General features: G+C 44.5%; 1 protein-coding gene across 20 annotated transcripts in view; it reads right to left on the bottom strand.

Annotated features, from left to right (window-relative positions):
• DROSHA (drosha ribonuclease III) overlaps positions 1–18282 on the bottom strand; it is a 131221-nt gene that overhangs the window by 91670 nt on the left and 21269 nt on the right. For all 20 annotated transcript variants that reach the window (XM_034960227.3, XM_055112470.2, XM_055112474.2 and 17 more), the window contains 4 exons: positions 16029–16183; positions 11961–12041; positions 2691–2777; positions 549–635 (listed from right to left, as the gene is read on the bottom strand). In XM_034960227.3, the coding sequence (XP_034816118.1) occupies positions 549–635; positions 2691–2777; positions 11961–12041; positions 16029–16183 (410 nt within the window). The remainder of the gene's footprint in view (positions 1–548; positions 636–2690; positions 2778–11960; positions 12042–16028; positions 16184–18282) is intronic.

Genomic DNA, 18282 nt, shown 5'->3' with positions numbered 1-18282 from the left:
TTTGACTCATGGATCAGGAACTTCCATTTGAACTAATTACCAACAAAGCAGACTTAATACCTGTATAAAAATATCATGAATCCATATGTCAAAGTCTCTTGAAGACATATTCCTGGGATTCAAAAGCAGAAAATGTATTTCACAAATTCAGGCTCCAAACGTTCTGAATAAGCTGTTTCTTTTGCTCAGAGACTAAACAATGGCTTCTCCTTAAAAGTTTCTTTTGAAGGACAACCAACCCAAAATAGCTTTAACACATTACTCCACAGTTTATCCTCCTTTTCCAATCTTTCACACTCTCAAAATGTTACTCTGACACATGTTTACTTACACCATTTAATGCAGACCGAACCCGTGACTCATTAGCACAGATGTCACAATGCCACCTGATGCACTGCTGCAGACTTCCTGCAGCTCATTTACAATACAGAGGGATGCAGAGGAAATGTTTCTTAGGAGGCAGATGACAGGAAATGTTTTGACTTTTGGAAAGAAGGGTTGAAGGAGGTACAAGGAAAGAGAAAAGCAGCCAACTGGCACATACTTACATTGGTCAGGGGGGCATGTGCAAACATAGAAAATCCTTCAAAGATATACTCGTGATCATCGTATTCTATAACAGTTGGCCTGTCAGTCTAAAAGCAAACAGAAACACGAACCCCAAATTAAATAAATGACATGAGTTGCATATGCAGAAATCCATCAGGACACAAAGTAACCAATAGAACATAAGGACTTCCTTTCAGACACCAGGGAGAAGTTTATACAAAGTTTAATTTTACATGAAATTATCTGGCTTCAGATAGTAAGTATAATATTTACGTACTTAGACAATGAATGATGTAATATTATGGGTGCCATAAATAAATAAAAGGCTATAATAAGCTTCATTTTCTGGGAACTTGTTTATTTAATCTCACAATACTACCAGTTCTGTTCTTAATGAACTATGTTTCTGAACTAACAGAAGTCCTAACAGGAGCAAGGTAATAACACAGCTGACTCAAATGCAAAGTGGAAAAAGACTCAGCATCATAAAGTGGAGACTAGCAACAGCCTAGAAGTCTCTCAAAGGCCTCTGGGTGCCAGAAGGTCAACCCCTCATAGCTCTATTCCCAGCCTCTCCAAGAAGTCAACCAACCAAACACTGCAACAAATCAATTCCCACACAAGTTCAAAGGCCTTAATTCCCTGAAAATTGGATTTGTAACTAAATAATACATATATCAATCTAAGCATGAAGGCCTCTATTCCTTATGCCATTCTTATAACCCAACATTTTGTGTGTGTGTGTGTGTGTGTGTGTGTGTGTGTGTGTGTGTGTGTGTGTTTGAGATGAAGTCTCACTCTCTTCCCCAGGCTGGAGTGCAGTGGCATGATCTTAGCTCACTACAGACTCTGCCTCCCAGCTTCCAACAATTATCGTGCCTCAGCCTCCTAAGTAGCTGGGATTACAGGCGTGCACCACTATGCCAGGCTAATTTTTGTATTTTAGTAGAGATGGGGTTTCACCATCCCTACTAGGCTGGTCTCAAACTCCTGACTTCAGGTGATCCACTCGCCTCAGCCTCCCAAAGTGCTGGGATTACAGGCATGAGCCACCAGGCCCAGCCATTTTTAACCTTAAATGCTAAATATGGCAGTAATTATTAAGACTGATGACCTATAAGACATATTTCTAACACAGATATTAATTTCATTCGTTTAAACATTATCTATTAAGAACAACTTGGAAAGAGGGGGAGCAAAAGAATATCGAAATATCTATTATTTGTTTTGCCAATATTATTGTTAATTTATATTTGAAAAACTTCACAAAGATGGTCTAAATTAAATAAAAGGAAAAGAAAGCCAGGCACAGTGGCACATGCCTATAATCCCAGCTACTTGGGAGGGTGAGGCAAGAGGATCACTTGAGACCAGAGTTCAAATTCAGCCTGGGCAACAAAGTGAGATCTCACCTCTGAAAAAAGAAAAAAATAATGAGCAAAAATGGTACAGCCACTTTGGAAACAGTTTGGCATTTCTTCAAAAAAAATTTTTTTTTTTGAGACAGTCTCACACTGTCGCCCAGGCTGGAGTAAAGTGGTGCGATCTCGGCTCTGCCTCCTGGGTTCACGCCATTCTCCTGCCTCAGCCTCCCGAGTAGCTGGGACTACAGGTGCCCGCCACCATGCCCGGCTAATTTTTTGTATTTTTAGTAGAGACGGGGTTTCACCGTGGCACCCGCCACCACGCCTGGCTAATTTTTTGTATTTTTAGTAGAGACGGGGTTTCACCGTGTTAGCCAGGATGGTCTCGATCTCCTGACCTTGTGATCCGCCCATCTCGGCCTCCCAAAGTGCTGGTATTACAGGCGTGAGCCACTGCGCCTGGCCACCATTCACTAATTTTCAAGAAATGTGGAAGTGTTCTATATTTTCTTCCCACTCCATAGCTCCAACATTGTTGGCTATTATGAATTTGGCTATTAAGTGATGCCAACAATATTTAATGATAAAAAGATACAGCAGTATAGTGAAGAGGAAGCTGAAAGAAACGTCATCGTGAAAAAGGCCAATTTCTCAACATAAAAATAAAATATTTTTCAAAGTAAGAACATTTGAGAACAGAATCAATAACTTTAGCCTATTCACATTTTACTCTATTTACATTTTAAATGATATGCATGTGATTCTTTAGAAACTTACTAAAAAGTTCGTAGGCGGGGAGACTGTGATCCGGTAGTGGAAAAGTCTGCCAGCATTGTTGGTCATAGGACGACAGGGCTTGATGGCCTGAGGGGAAAAAAACGAAAATCAGTTTACAAGTAAAGCAAGAGTACTTTTACTTAAAAATATATTGTATTTCCTAGATTCACATCTAACAAAAGAGGTTTTATGTCTGTTCCTTCACAGACTGGTAGGAAAGAACAGTATTGGCTTTGCCATACCTAGACCAATAAAAAAGGGCTGGCCAGTCTCCAGCTCTCAGTCGCTTCCTCAGGTGCTGGTGAAGCAAGGATGACCAATAAGGCCGCAAATATCTGAGGTTTTGGGGCCTCCAAAATATCATGAACTTGGTAAATGAGCAATTATCATCCATGAGGGTACCAGGGGGACACCCACTGGACTGCTAGTACACATAGGTGGCCTTGATGAAGACTTGGTGTTCTTCCATCTGGGTCAGTGGGTGAGCAGGCCACGTCAGTTGTAAGGAGGGTCTGAAGGAACTCATGAGGCTTGCCGGAGATGGGCCCATTTGGGAGTCCCCTTTATTGCAGCTGCCAGTAGAAGTAGCTCTGCCCTTGTTGCAGACAGCTGGACAGGGTCTTGTCCTGTGGGTGATGGGCCTGGGGAGGCCAAGGAGAGCGATGCCAGGTGTCTGAACCTCTGGCTACAAGGTGCCAAGTTGGGGCTGGGAGAGATGTGAGCTGCAGCTGGAAACACTTGGTTGGGTGGTTGTGTCTTGGCATTTTCCAGCATGGCAAGGGCCCACAGAGCCTGATTAACTTTGGAGACCAAGAAAGCTCGTTTGGCCTGTGATGGGACTCACCTGAAAAACAACTGTAAAGTAGGGCCAGGAACAGTGGTTCATGCCTGTAATCATAGCACTTTAGGAGGCCAAGGTGGGAGGATTGCTTAAGCCCAGGAGTTCAAGACCAGCCTGGGCAACAAGGCAAAACCCTGTCTTTACAAAAATTAGCCTGGTGTGGTGGTGCATGCCTGTGGTCCCAGCTACTCAGGAGGTTGAGGCAGGAGATCACTTGAGCCCAGGAGGCAGAAGTTGCAGTGAGCCAAGATTGCACAACTGCACTCCAGCCTGGGTGACAGAGGGAGACCTTGTCTCAAAACAAAAACAAAAAGAAAACCATAAACATCTGGCTGCAAGGTGGCCTATACAGGGCTCTCCCAGCGGTGCCCCAGTCCCATGGAGGTGGCAGCTGCATAAACCCACTGAAACATGCTTAAATGTTCCTTCCTGAACTTTACACCAGCTACTTTCAGCCCCTGATGGGGACGTTCATGCTGAGGTGTGCTATTCTCCAAGCCATAAACAGCCACTGCAGCAGAGGACAGGGACAGCTTATGGCTGCCTGCTCTATGCCCACAGCCCCATCAAGTTGTGCTCCCTGGATAACCTTGACTGGGTGTTGAAGTCATGAGAGATCTTACCATCTTTGGAGATAGCTACCGACTGTTACATTTTTCAGTCTGTGAGTTACAGTCCAGTTCCTGTGTGATACACACAGTACAGCCAGTGACAACTTTCTCACTGAGTCCCTGCATCAGGTCTTTGAGGAGGCTCTAAATTTCTGTCCTTGACAAAGGGTGAACCTCTTTGCAGACTTCCATGGTGTCTGGGGCATGCCTCCTCATCTGAGCAGGTTGTGGAGGTGACAGCCACTGTCCTAACCATGACCCAGGTGGTGACTGGTAATGCCTGTAGTGCAACCAATGGTAACCCCGTGTACTCGGGATCATCATTCCACAGCTTGAAGGCCTACGGATCAGCCAGGCCAAGTGATGTGACTCTGAGCTGAGCCCATGTGACTGGGGTACGTGGCACCCAGCAGGCATCTGAGGGTAGAGCACATCCCTGGAGAAGCTGCGCAGTCCCATCAGGAGTGCAGAGAGGATAATGTGCCCTTCAGTGATTGTACAGACTTGCAGGGGATCATCTTCTAATTCCCCCACTGGCAGACAACAACAGAGAGGCTTTCTGCAGATAAACCTGACCTAAGACTTCCTGGCCTATGGTGTCACAATCCCAGGATCCTTCAGGCCGAGGTGCTCCTCTGGCATAGCAAGGGCTGGAGACACGCCAGCCGGCAGTCAACTCTTGAAGCCAAGGGCATCCCTGACATCCAGACAGTCCTCCTCCACTTGGGAGCCTGTCCCCCCTTACTATGGGCCTGGAAGGATCTTAAGAATAATTTTGGCATGTGCCTGGTGGCAATTTCCATAACAGAGGTACAAAGTGCACACAGAAGGTAGCAACTGGCCAGAAAGCAGAATAAAAACTGCCAGTCCCACTGTGGAACAGTCCATAGGGCTCACCCAATAGCTGGATCAGAGATAGCTCCCATTCACTCTCATGATTCTCTCATAGAAATGAGTGCCATTACTCACCTGCTTATGCAAATCCCATCACCATCCCCAGCTGTCGTGTTGGTGGCTGGGGTGTTTTGAGTGGACCTAATTAACCAGCTCTTTCAGGAGGGACTTCTCCCTTTCCATCTGATTCTCCTCAAAGATAAGTCTTAGCCACCAACCGATGCTCAAGCAGTTTATTCTGCTTATTCTCTTACAAGACAGACAGCAGACGCAGGCCAGATATAGCCAGGGACTTAGATGACCAAGTCACCAGGAGGGTCTTCATCCGGAGACCATTCTCAAGTTTGGAGGATCCTTCTCCTTTGCTTATACCTGTATTCAGTCCAGGTCAGTTACCAGGTGTCTCTTTTCTAAAAGGAGTTTAAACTATTCTTGGAAGGGGAAACTTTGTTTTAAGACTTATGAAAGCTGCATCTGTGCCTAGGTGGCCTTGTCTCCTGGAAATCTCCAGGCTAGGTTGTAGACTGCTGACATAGTCTGACACGGACAACACTGCTGACATGGAGTATCAGCCCTGTGAGACACCTGAATGAAGTTATGGCTACCCTTAATCTTACAGCCACAATATGCCACTTACAGTATACTCCAGAGGGGGTTCAGACTACAAGATTTAAGGATCTTTCTAGATCTAGAATCCTATGACCATCTTCCTTTTACTTGTAAAATAACACAATAACTGACCTTTGGTTATACTTATGAATAAACTGAAAAAAAAAGTGGGGAAATTAATCTGAGAACTAACAGCAGTGAGTGTTAATAGGAAATTTAAAAAGCTAGAAGGAATAAATATGCTGAGTAAAAATCGAAAAGGTCAGAAATGAAGAAAGCATGAGAGGTGGTAGAACAGTATATGCATGGATCTTAAGACGGGAAAAGGCTGGCCAGGCACGGTGGCTCATGCCTGTAATCCCAGCACTTTGGGAGGCCAAGGTAGGCAGATCGCCTAAGGTCGGGAGTTCAAGACCAGCCTGACCAACATGGAGAAACCCCATCTCTACTAAAAATACAAAATTAGCCAGGCGTGGTGATGCACGCCTGCAATCCCAGCTACTCGGGAGGCTGAGGCAGGAGAATCACTTGAACCCGGGAGGTGGAGATTGCGGTGAGCCGAAATCACACCATTTCACTCCAGCCCGGGCAACAAGACAAAACTCTGTATCAAAAAAAAAAAGACGGGAAAAGGCAAACAAAGCCAGCACAAGAAGTGTGCTGTGACAGCATCAGTTGTGATGGCATCATTGGGTGCACCTGTGATAGACATGGGGCTGTGCCACGCAGACCCACATTCAAGGAGGGACTTGCTGCCTGGCTATGGAGGGCACAGACGGCAGGGAGCTTCCAGCTATAAGCTCCTTCAGGATCTCTCTCCACTGCAGATCTCCATCCTCTGACCTCAGGCACGGTCCACATCAGGTACTGAGCAAGGCAGAGGTATAAAGGCCCAGCCATTTCAGCCCAACTCAAACGGGCAATATGCATTCCACAGATCACCCCCAGGCTGAATGCAGCTTTGGTGGGCCTCACTCACAGTTCAGCCAATCCTTCTGTCCAATCCTGCTTCCACCCTCTTCCTTTCACAGGTGTTGATTCCTAATAAACATCATGCACCCAAAACTCCATCTTAGCATCCGCTTCTAGAGAACCCAAGATGAGGCTGTTGGTACTAGGAGTGACCCAATAAAACAGCAAATAAGATGGTGTTTTGGAGCTCAATCACCTCCCAACAAGCAATGAAGACGCCATCACTGGTGGTAAGTGGAACACAGACAGCCCCTGGCACCAGATGGCAGGGCAACTCAACTTTAAAGATGGTGAATTAGAAGCTGTACACTGGAAGCAAGCCAAACACCCAGGTGTTTAAGACTGTGGAGAAAATGGTAGCTATAAGAACAATGGCTATGATCCTTCAGGGATGGATGGCTGTCGCTAAGCACCAGTGATGCTCTACCATAGTCCCCAAACCTTAGTCTGCCCAGAAATCACCTGGAGGGCTGGTTAAATCTCAGACTGCTTGTTCCCCACTCCCAGTTTCTGATTCAGTGGCTGGGATGGGGTGAGAATCTGCCTTTCTAACAAGTTCCCAGGTGAAGCTTGTATGAGTCTCATTTGGGAGCCTTCACTTAGAGAACCACTACACTACAGAAGTGTAACAGCAGAGGAGGAGAAAAGACTATTAGAAACCAGATGTGAAAGCCAGAAGAAACTCTCACTACCTACAGTGGGAGGTCACAGCAAGGCAGGACCAAGCCTAAGGCTTACCTGTGAGAGTGGCCAAGCCTCAAAGAAAATTAGCCACAGTCAGGGCCCAGGAAACCTGAAATGGGGACATTTATGTTTTGACTCCCCAGATTCCTCTAAATCATCTGACTGCAGAGATGGCACATCCCTCCCAATTAAGAGCAACCACTCACTTGTGCCAGAAGACAATGGAAGAACCTGCAAGGCAACACTATCCCCCTTCACACACCCCTCAACCAGTCTCCCCTCCTGGCCAATACCTATAATTGGGGTCATTTCAGGGCCCCAATTGGGGAGGTGCTGGAAGGAAACAGATTATATTTCAAAAGAATTGCAGGAACTAACTAGCATGTGGCAACAGCCAGAGAAGTCTGCAGAGGACCTGATGATGAGAGCGCTTGATCAACAGGGCCAGAACATAAAATTGTTTAGGGAAGAGTAGATTGACCTGGGAGCACTCAGGATACAACACCACCAGGGTATGTTGAGAACTCCCTACCAGCATGGCTCCTAAAAGCATGAAGAAGCAACGGCCCACGCTGAGCAAAGCTGAAATACCAGAATTGCCGTGGTAGACAGTGGAGGAAGGAATTCAAGGACTCAAGGAAGTTAGAATGGATAAAGTATCTACAGCTGGAAAATATGCCAAATAATCGTGTTGCATGGGAAGCCCCAGAGGACACACCAAAACAAATGTGCAGGTGACAGGAGCACAAACATCATCAGGAAGATCAGTGGTAGCCTCCTCTGCAGGCCAGGGCTGACTACAAAAGTGGTCAGAGAGCAGAGCTCGCCAGCAGTAATAGGGATGACAGAATCCTGAAACAAGAGATGCCAGGTGATAGGACTAAGTGCTGGAAGCCAGGCCAAAGTAGCAGCCAAGGGGGTCTGACCCACAAAGAGTCATGGAAATAGTTAATAGAACATGGTGTCCTTCGGTACAAAATAAGTGGGTAACCAATAAGAGTACTACTTAGTTTGTACGAACATAAGAAACCAAGAATGGATAACCAAGACACTGAAGGCAGGTCATTCCAATAAATAGTCACGCTATTCCTTGCCCAGTTCCAGACGTGATCATGTTTTTTGGACTGAAATCCACCGACTGAAGAGGTGGCCAGATCCCAGGAGGAAGGATCCTGTAACAAAATAACAGCCCTGTCATTCCCCAAAGGGGCTTATGGCCATTTACCTGGGGAGCTGTACACTGGGAAAAGAGGAATAGCAGACAGTTCAAGCCATGTTAGATGCAGTATCTGAATCATCATTGATACTTGGAGACTGGATACATCACTGTGGTGCCCCAGTTAGAGTAGAGAATATGAGGCCAAGGTAATAAATGGATCTTGGTCAACGTCTGACTTACAGTGGGTCTACTGAATCACAGATCTACCCAGTGGTCCTTTCCCTGGTCCTTGAATGTACCACTAGAATTGACATTCTTGGCAGACCCAACGTGCTACTCGACACTGGGTCCTTGACATGTGGAATAAGAGCTATCCTGATGGGAAAGCCAAGCAGAAACGAAATTACCACCACCCCCGTCAACCCAGGCATCAAAACCAATATTGCACTGTGGGGATGGAAGAGGTCAGTGCCACCCTTAAGGATCTGAAGGATATAGGGGAGATGGTACCGGTCCTATCTCCAATTAATTCACCTGTCTGGCCCCTGAAGACCTGAAGGATGACTGCAAACTACCACAAACTCAACCAAGCAGGAACTCTGATTGTAGCTGCCGGGCCAGGTGTTGTAGTTTAGCTAGAGCAGATATAAAGTATATGGCAACTGATTTGGTAAATGGGTTATTTTCTATCCCAATCAGAAATGAGGATCAGAATGGTTCACAGACACTTATAGTTATAGTTTTGCCCCAGTGCTCCCACCCACTCATAATACCAAAGAGCTCCCGACGGTCGGGGCATGCTGTAGAACCTCACACTGCTCCATTACACCTCTGACATTACGATGATCAGGCTAGAGACCTTGGTAAAATGCATGCACCGCAGTGGATGTGAGATAAACCCTACAAAGATTCAGGGGCCTGCCGCAGCCACACAATTTTTAGGAGTCCAGTGGTCTGGGGAATGCCAAGACATCCCCTCCAAAGTAAAAGACAATTATTGTATCTTCCACCTCCTACAATGAAGAAAGCACAACACCTAAGTGGGCCTTTTCAGGCTCAGGAGGCAAAAGAATGCACATTTAGAAACACTGTTCCAACCTGCTTACAGAGTGGCGCAAACAGCATCAACAGCTGCCCGCACTGAGGACAGCCCATGTGAGAAACGGCCTCAGCTGTTCCAGGCTACAGTACAAGCAGCCCTGCTGCTGGGCCATATGTTTCGGCAGATACTATAATGTTGGTGGGAAAAGTTGCCAAAAGGAATCTGTTGCAGGCCACATTGGGAGAATCACAATGCTGGTCCCTGACGTTCTGGAGCAAGACCTGCCATCTATAGTGAAGAATTATGTGCCTTTGAAAAAATACTCCAGATGTGCTACTGGGCCCTGATAGATATGTAAGGCCTGGCCAAGAGATACCAGATACACATGTGGCCAGAACCACCCATCATAGGCTAAATTCTGTCAATCCCATCAGGCAATACAGCATCAGCAACAATCCATCATAAGGCAGGAGTGGTACTGCCAGAGTCAAGCATACCCAGGAGCCAAGAGCACAAACAAGCTGCCTGGGCAGATGGCCCAGATCCCCACAGCTCCACCACTGTTGCACCAGCTCCCCTCCCTCAGCTGATGACTAAGGATGTATGGATGAAAGCAGAGGAAAAAGCCCAAGCTTGGTTTACAAATGGGTCAGTTGGCAAGAGTGGCTGAACCGAAAACAGATGGCACTACAGCCTCACTCTGGGATGGCTCTGAGAGATAGCGCTGTGGGGAAATCTCTCCCAGTGGGTGGAGTTTCAGGCAGTGTACCTGGTCATCCACTTTGTGTGGAAAGAGAAGTGGCCTGAAGTTAGAATATAGATGGACTCCTGGTCAGAAGCAAGTGACCATGCTTGCTGGTCAGGGGCCTAGAAGAAAAAAGACTGGAAGATGACGGATGAGAAGGTCTTGAGGTAGAGACTTGAAGGTGCACAAATGGAAGGGAGCATGACGAGCTCTATCTCACACATGGAGGTCCATCAGACAGCAGCCACCATGGAAGAGGTACCAAGGTACCAAGCAGACAAAATGACTGGGGCAGTTGGTGTCAGCCACCCTCTGTCCTTAGCCACCCCAGAGCAACAGGAGGGGCACATGAATGAAGTGACCACAGTAGCAGAGAGGAGGCTTCACATGAGCCCAACAGCATGGACCCCGCTTATCAAGGCTAAGCTATATAATTAAGCTAACTTCTACTGCCAAACATCCAACTAGCCAGATACAATGACTCATGCTGAGCCCCCAAAATGGGACCATTCCTCCAGGAGACCAAACTGTCACCTGCCTTTCCTGCCTACAGGTCCCTAGCTGGCACCACTGCCCATCTAGTCTCCCTTCAAGGAAGGGCCTGCTGTCCAAATGTACACTGTGTAGTCAGCACACAGCCTGTAGCTATTGGCTCCTTCAGGGTCAACCTCAGCTGCAGAGCCCCCTCTCCCAAGGTTGTGCCCTTCCTGGGGTACTTTGCTGTGGGGACTGAGAGAGATGGGGGTATGACAGCCATTCCAGCACAACACACAAAAATTCTGACAAGCCAGGCCTGATCAGACCCACATCACAGGTGAATAGTTCCCACCTCTGCTCTTTTCCTGTCACAGGTGTTGATCCCTCGTCAACATCTCAGAGCTCCCAACCTGAGGCATGTGCACAGACGCTCACAAGATGCCACCTTGTCCCACAATTCCTCGCTACGCTTGCCAACTTTCAAAGACAAATGAGCAGAAGTGATGCAAGTATTTCAAATTATCAGGCACCATCTCATAGTCTTTATTCCCATTATTGTTGAGCCCTCAAACAAGTTTTAAATAGAAATTAAGGTTTTACGTATACTATGTTTAAATATAATGCGCTGAATTATAAAGTGAGGAGCTTGGGATTAATAAAAATAGCTTACAAAAATAAAAGATAAAGGGAACAAATGAGGGACAATAATTGAAAGGGATAGTTATATATGACTCTACAATGTAAAAGTGTTCTACCTATTCAGTTAAACTTATTTAGAGGGTCCCTGATAAACCAAGGGCGGAGATGCAGGTAAAATAGTCAATATATATTCGGTTTGGTGGAAAGGACAGACTAACAGAGAGAGAAGACATGCGCTTCAAAGCACTTTACTAAGAGCGTCGCTCCAGGGCCATTCATAGCCACTTATGATGAAACATAAAACTATAATATGTACAGCTGAAGAATACTTAAAATGGGAAACACATATCAAACACACCATGCCTATTTTAAATAATAAAACGACTAAAACTTTTGTTAAAGTTTCCTTGAGAACATTCCCCACTGTGCTCCCAAAACCCAAGTGCTTTCCTCTGCAATTATCAGTAACAGAGACTATTAGGGAATATGAAGAGAATTTTGATGGTATTATTTCATTTATGGGGGAAAGAACAGCAACAACATCTGTCTACTTCTGGCTTCTTGGCATTTACAAACATAATAACCCAAACCAGTTACCTCTTCTCCAGGATAAATGCTGTGCCTAATTCCTGTGCGTCTTGCCTTTGCGCTGCATTTGCAGAGTGGTCCATCATTCATCTGTCAGAAACACAATGTAATTCGTTTTTATTGGAGGGAAAAATCCACACCATGCACGGTGATGCCTCCGAAAATGTGTGGGTTTTAATGTCATGAGCGCTGAAGCTCTGAGAGGCTGTCACGGTTAGAAGATTAAACGGATGTTCCAAAACCAATAAAGCTGCAAACTGTCTATATTGTCTGATAAAGGGAAACCGTGTGACAACACCGCATTCCTGAGTTATTTGTGCAGCCAAGCAGAAAATATCAATGTCAGCACACTGTTTGCCCCCATCTTCTTCTACCAATTCCCAGGACACTTTTGTTTCCCTATTTCTTATCTCAAGAAAAATGACTCTTTCACAAAAGCAAATTTTATATCCTGGAGGAACACATAGAGTGTTTTGAAGGTGACCTGCGGATTCAATGTTTCAAAAAGAGAAACTGTAAGGTACCTCACTAGCAGAGAGAAGAAAATGCTACTAAAGCCAGAAAAACTTCCCACACTGCTCAGGTTAGATTACATCTCTTTCCCTGAATTTGTTTTAGTGCCACGAACTCCGCCCACAAGGCTCCATAGGCAAGCAATTCTTCAAAACCTCTGGAACGGATGAGTGCTAAGCATGGGGATGATAAAGAGCACCGGGTCCGTGTGCTCGATGAATATCTGTTCTAGACAGGAGAACAACATATATATGATGTGCTTCATAATTGAAAAGAAAAAAAAAATCACTCAAAAGTAGGTACTGCTGGGGCGTCAAACAGATGAGATGGACAAGAAAACAAAATGGCTGCTCCACAAGAGGCACCAGCACGCATGAGAAAAGGAGAGAAGGCAGAAGGTCCACATCATGCTCTGGGCCACAAGACCCATCTAAATAAAATGGACCATTTATGTGGGGGAAAAGACCAAAAGAAGCAGAACTAAGATCAAAATCTGAAGGGCCTCACAAGCCAGGTTCATGAGTTCCTCTGGTATAGATGGTAATACTGAATCAAAAACAAGACCAGAGCTCAGATAGGGAAAATGAATTTCCATTTCCCTTTTTTTGTAATAATTTAAAAATATAGGCTGGTCAGAGTGTAATGGTTTTTACAAGTAATTGATCACAGCCAGTTACAGATTTCTTCGTTTCTTCTCCACTCCCACTGCTTCTTCACTTGACTAGCCTTAAAAGAAAAAATATACGTATACATATATACACACACATATTTCTTTAAAGTTATTGAGATTTATAACTCATTATGTCCAATTAAAATATAAAAGTCAATAAGACTTTTTGAAAAAAAAGTATTAAAGTAAAAAGCTATACCTTTCTTTAGCCTCTTGGGAAATCTAAAGATCCAGGTGGTACAGCAGAGGAATAATATCGCTACCAAAAAGAAATATTATGTTAAGATATTATCTAAAGTAACAGCTGGCAAATAAGAGATGTAACAGGATTTCATCAAAAGTTATAACACAGCTGTGCGCAGTGGCACACGCCTGTAATCCCAGCACTTTGGGAGGCTGAGATGGACAGATGACCTGAGGTCAAGAGTTCAAGACCAGCCTGGCCAACATGGCAAAACCCCATCTCTACTAAAAAATACAAAAATTAACTGGGTGTGGTGGTGGGTGCCTGTAATCCCAGCTACTCATGAGGCTGAGGCAGGGAGAATTGCTTGAACCAGATATGCAGAGCTTGCAGCGAGCTGAGATTGTGCCACTGCACTCCAGCCTGGGCGACAGAGTGAGACCCCGTCTCAAAAAAAAAAAAAAAAAAACTTATAACACACTCCTAAGGCCGGGTGCAATAGCTCATGCCTGTAATCCCAGCACTTTGGGAGGCCGAGGCAGGCAGATCACTTGAGGTCAGGAGTTCGAGACCAGCCTAGCCAACAGGGTGAAACCTCGTCTCTACTAAAAATACAAAAATTAGCTGGGCATGGTGGTGCAAGCCTGTAGTCACAGCCACTGGGGAGGCTAAGGCAGGAGAATTGCTTGAACCTGGCAGGTGGAAGTTGCAGTGAGCTGAGATTACACCACTGCACTCCAACTCCAGCCTGGGCAACAGAGCAGGAGTTTTTTTGAGACTCCGTCTCAAAAGAAAAAGACAAAAAAAAGTTATAACACACTCTTAATGCCAGTCATGACTTGTTGTGATGAAAAATATAAAAAATTAACTTAGTGCTCACGGATCTCCAGGGAAGCAGAGACATCCTACATGCTTGCCTTTTACCAAGGTCTGGGATCCTACATATTCAGCCCTTCACAAGGCTCAACTATACAGAGGACACAAAACCAATAACACTAAGCAGCATTAGAAAGACTGTTTACAAAGCACTGTTGAATTTCTGATAGAAACAGGTACCCATGGAAATCAGTGTAGAGGCTTCTTGCGAAACAGGAAACAACAGTCAAGTAAAAAGACTGGAGGGCCAGGCGCAGTGGCTCATGCCCGTAATCCCAACACTTTGGGAGGCTGAGGCAGGAGGACTGCTTGAGCCTAGGAGTTTGAGACCAGCCTGGGCAACATAGCGAGACCTCATCTCTACAAATAATTTTTTAAAACTAGCTAGGCAGGCCAGGCGCAGTGGCTCACGCCTGTAATCCCAGCACTTTGGAAGGCTGAGCCAGGTGGATCACCTGAGGTCAGGAGTTCGAGACCAGCCTGATCAACATGGAGAAACCCTATCTCTACTAAAAATACAAAATTGGCCAGGCGTGGAGGCGCATGCCTATAATCCCAGCTACTCAGGAGGCTGAGGCAGGAGAATCACTTGAACCCGGGAGGCAGAGGTTGCGGTGAGCCAAGATCACGCCATTGCACTCAAGCCTAGGCAATAAGAGCGAAACTCTGTCTCAAAAAAAAAAAAAAAACTAGCCAGGCATAGTGGGACGCCCCTATAGTCCTAGATACTTGGGAGGCTGAAGCAGGTTTCGCCTGTGAAGTCAAGGTTCCAGTGAGCCGTTATTGCGCCAGTGCACTCCAGCCGGGGCAACAGTGTGAGACCAGGTCTCAAAAAAAACAAAAAAACAAAAAAACCCATATATGGAGGCAGTTTATTTTACGGGGGACAAAAATGTTCTAAAATTCAATTGTAGGGATAGTTGTGCAGCCCCATGAATATACTAAAAAATGCTGGATTATAAATTTGAAGTACAATTGTATCATATGTAAATTATAACTCAACAAAGCTGTTTAAAAAGAAAACCAAGTTTTAAAATGCATTGGCAGTTCTACAAACATTTCTGCTCAATTCCAAAGAGTAAAAGGAACACACAAAATACATTTCTGCCAGACGTTCTATAAAAAAAAGATGGATAGCTGTCATCTAACAAGAACCAGGAGAAAAGCATTTTAATTAATATAGAATGTTATAAATTTACTCACAAAATATAAATTTTAAATTATCTTTTTATAGATATGCCTTAGCTTCCTAACTTTACATGCATTAAAGATATAATTTTTGTATGTATTATATATCTGTGTGACACAAATCTTTTTTAACAATGCTAATTTTATTATGTATTACTTCATATTAAGACAGTAATTAAAAATAAAAATAATTATGTCCACTTATTATGTTTCTAGCTCAAACATGCTTAACAAGGAAGAGAACTTGTGACTGTTACCAACTGAAAAAAAGAAATCTTATAGGACTTATTTACTATTTTGCAGCAAGATACCTTCCAGGTGAACTACTTCTAAAAAGACCTCCAAGTTCTCTCTCCTCATCCTACCATGTGTCTCCTTCCATCTACTGCAATTTAATGAGGCAGGGCCATTACTCCTCTCCCCAACATGGAATTTACAAACATCATCAAAAATGATTCAAGGGACAGCTGCTCTGGTGCTTATGCTTTGGAACTAACCTGAAGCTGAAAAGAAATAGCTCTGAAGGACAAAACCCTGACAGTAAAATTCAGTTTCAATACTAGGCAACATGTATCTTCTGAGCCCAGAGCAATAACCGTTATGTCTGGGTTTGCAACCTTCACAGCAAGGGCATAAAAACACGCACCTGGCCTGGATCGTTGTACCAAAGTTCATCATGAAGTCGGTCAGGGTGGGCCTTTTTGCGTTTGATTTCTGCAATAACGTCAAAAACTTCAGAGTCTGAGCTGCTAGAACAGGTGCTGTCCTCATCAGACTCACACTCGGATTCACTGGAACTCTCTAACAGGGGTTGGGAGAAAAATACAGAAATTGATGGAATTAACAAACTGGTTTTTTTTTTTTTTCCTGAGTTGGAGTCTCGCTCTGTCACTCAGGCTGGAGTGCAGTGCGCGATCTCAGCTCACTGCAAACTCCACCTCCCAAGTTCAAGTGATTCTCCTGCCTTAGCCTCCCGAGTAGCTGGGATTACAGGCGCCTGCCACCACACCCAGCTAATTTTTGTGTTTTTAGTAGAGACAGGATTTTGCCATGTTGACCAGGCTGGTCTCGAACTCCTGACCTCAGGTGAAACACCTGTCTCGGCCTCCTAAAGTGCTGGGATTATAGGCATGAGCCACCGCACCCGGCTGACAAACTGGTTTTTGTGGAGGCTTCCAAATGACCTAAACCTCTAAAGGTAAGAAGAGTTCTTTATTCTTCTAGAAAATACTTAAAGGCCTACTCTACACCAAATACTCTACTAAGCAACACCATAAAAAAAAATATAGCCCATAATGCTAAGTCACAATCTAGTTGGGGAAGCAAAGAAAATAAAGATCTTTAGAGAGAAAGTAAGACTTGATGAGCAATGTCAGATAAAATGAAAAACCATAGTAGTAGTACGTAGTTTAACACTTAAGCTATGTAATGATCCATAAAAGGGCAGTTTCACTGGGATCCAGAAAGGCTGGTGATAATTTCAAAGAAGGAGCACATGTGACCCAGGCACTGCAACAGGATGGGAGAAGCATGATAAGGAGGAGAAAAGAAGAAGGGAATGAAGAGGGAGCATCGTAGGCAAAAGCGTGGAGCTAAGAACACAGTGGACTAGCTAGAGCGCTGGCCACACGGAAAAACACTGGGAGATTAGGGGCTGGGAGTGCTGGGAATGCCACAGCGAAGACTGGGAATGCAAGACCAAAGACTTGACATTTCTTTTCCCTCAATAACAGCAAGAGAAGATGTTAGTCCTTAAAGTGACTGAATAAAAACAGACACAGACTTATGCTAACTGAAATATGCCAGTCACAAAAAGACAAATACTACATGATTCCACATATATGAGATACCTGAGAGTCAAATTCATAGAGGAAGAAAGTAGCATAGTAGTAATAAGGGAACGGGGGAACTGGGGTCTGGGGAGTTATTCCTTAACAGGTCCAGAGTTTCAGTTTTATAAAAGGAAAACAGTTCTGGAGACTGGTTGCAAACAAGGTCATGTTGAACCCTATTGAACTGTACGCTTAAAAATAGTTAAGATGGTAAATTTTGTATTACTTATATTTTACCACAATTTGAAAAAAAAAAAAAAAAAGACCTAGAAGTTAGATTAATCCTACATAGTGAGATTCCATCTCCACAAAAAGAAAAATAATTAATTTTTAAAATAAATTAATCCTATAAGAGATTAACATAGTAGTAGCATAATGAAATCCAACATGGAGTTGTATTTACATGTACTGCATGAGATAGATGCTACTGTCTACTGTCATCCCTATTTTACAAATGGGAAAAATCTAAGGAGATGAACCTGTGGCCCAAGGTCACATATCAAGTAGGTGGTAGAGCAGGGATTCAAACCCAGGCCATCCAACTCCCAACTCAGGTGTCTTTGCCCAGTATGGATAACTGCCTCTCAGCGTGTGGGATGTAATGGAGGTGGGCAGATGAGAGCCAGAGAGAACATGTAGCTAAATGCACACTGAATGTCTCATCTGTGCATGGCATTCTGTTAGGGGCTAAGGATACAAAGTGATAAAAAGCAATTTCCATTCTCAAAGATCTCACAACCTACTTGGAACCTCAGAACATACACATGAAAAAATAGACCACCTTATGAAAAAGCTATGCAAACTGTCTACACAAGTGGAGAGAAACCTTCAAACAGAGCTGGGCTATAGTCGCTGTTTCCCTCATCAAACCAGGCGCACCTGGCAAAGGAGAGGGCCAAGGAAGGACACCTGTCCTCATGAGAGGCAGGGGGCATGGGCTCCTGCTCTCGGAAAGATGCTGAACTCTTCCGACTGGACAACTCTCCAAGGGGCACCCTTGTTAGCATGCCTTGCAAATGAGGTCACTGCTGTATTCTGCCAAATGAACTAAGGAAAAATACGATCAAA

This window comes from Pan paniscus, chromosome 4, assembly GCF_029289425.2.
Source record: "Pan paniscus chromosome 4, NHGRI_mPanPan1-v2.0_pri, whole genome shotgun sequence".
NCBI classification, from domain to species: Eukaryota; Metazoa; Chordata; class Mammalia; order Primates; family Hominidae; genus Pan; species Pan paniscus.
Note: the sequence above shows the minus strand (reverse complement) of the source record. Positions and strands in the feature narration are given on the sequence as shown.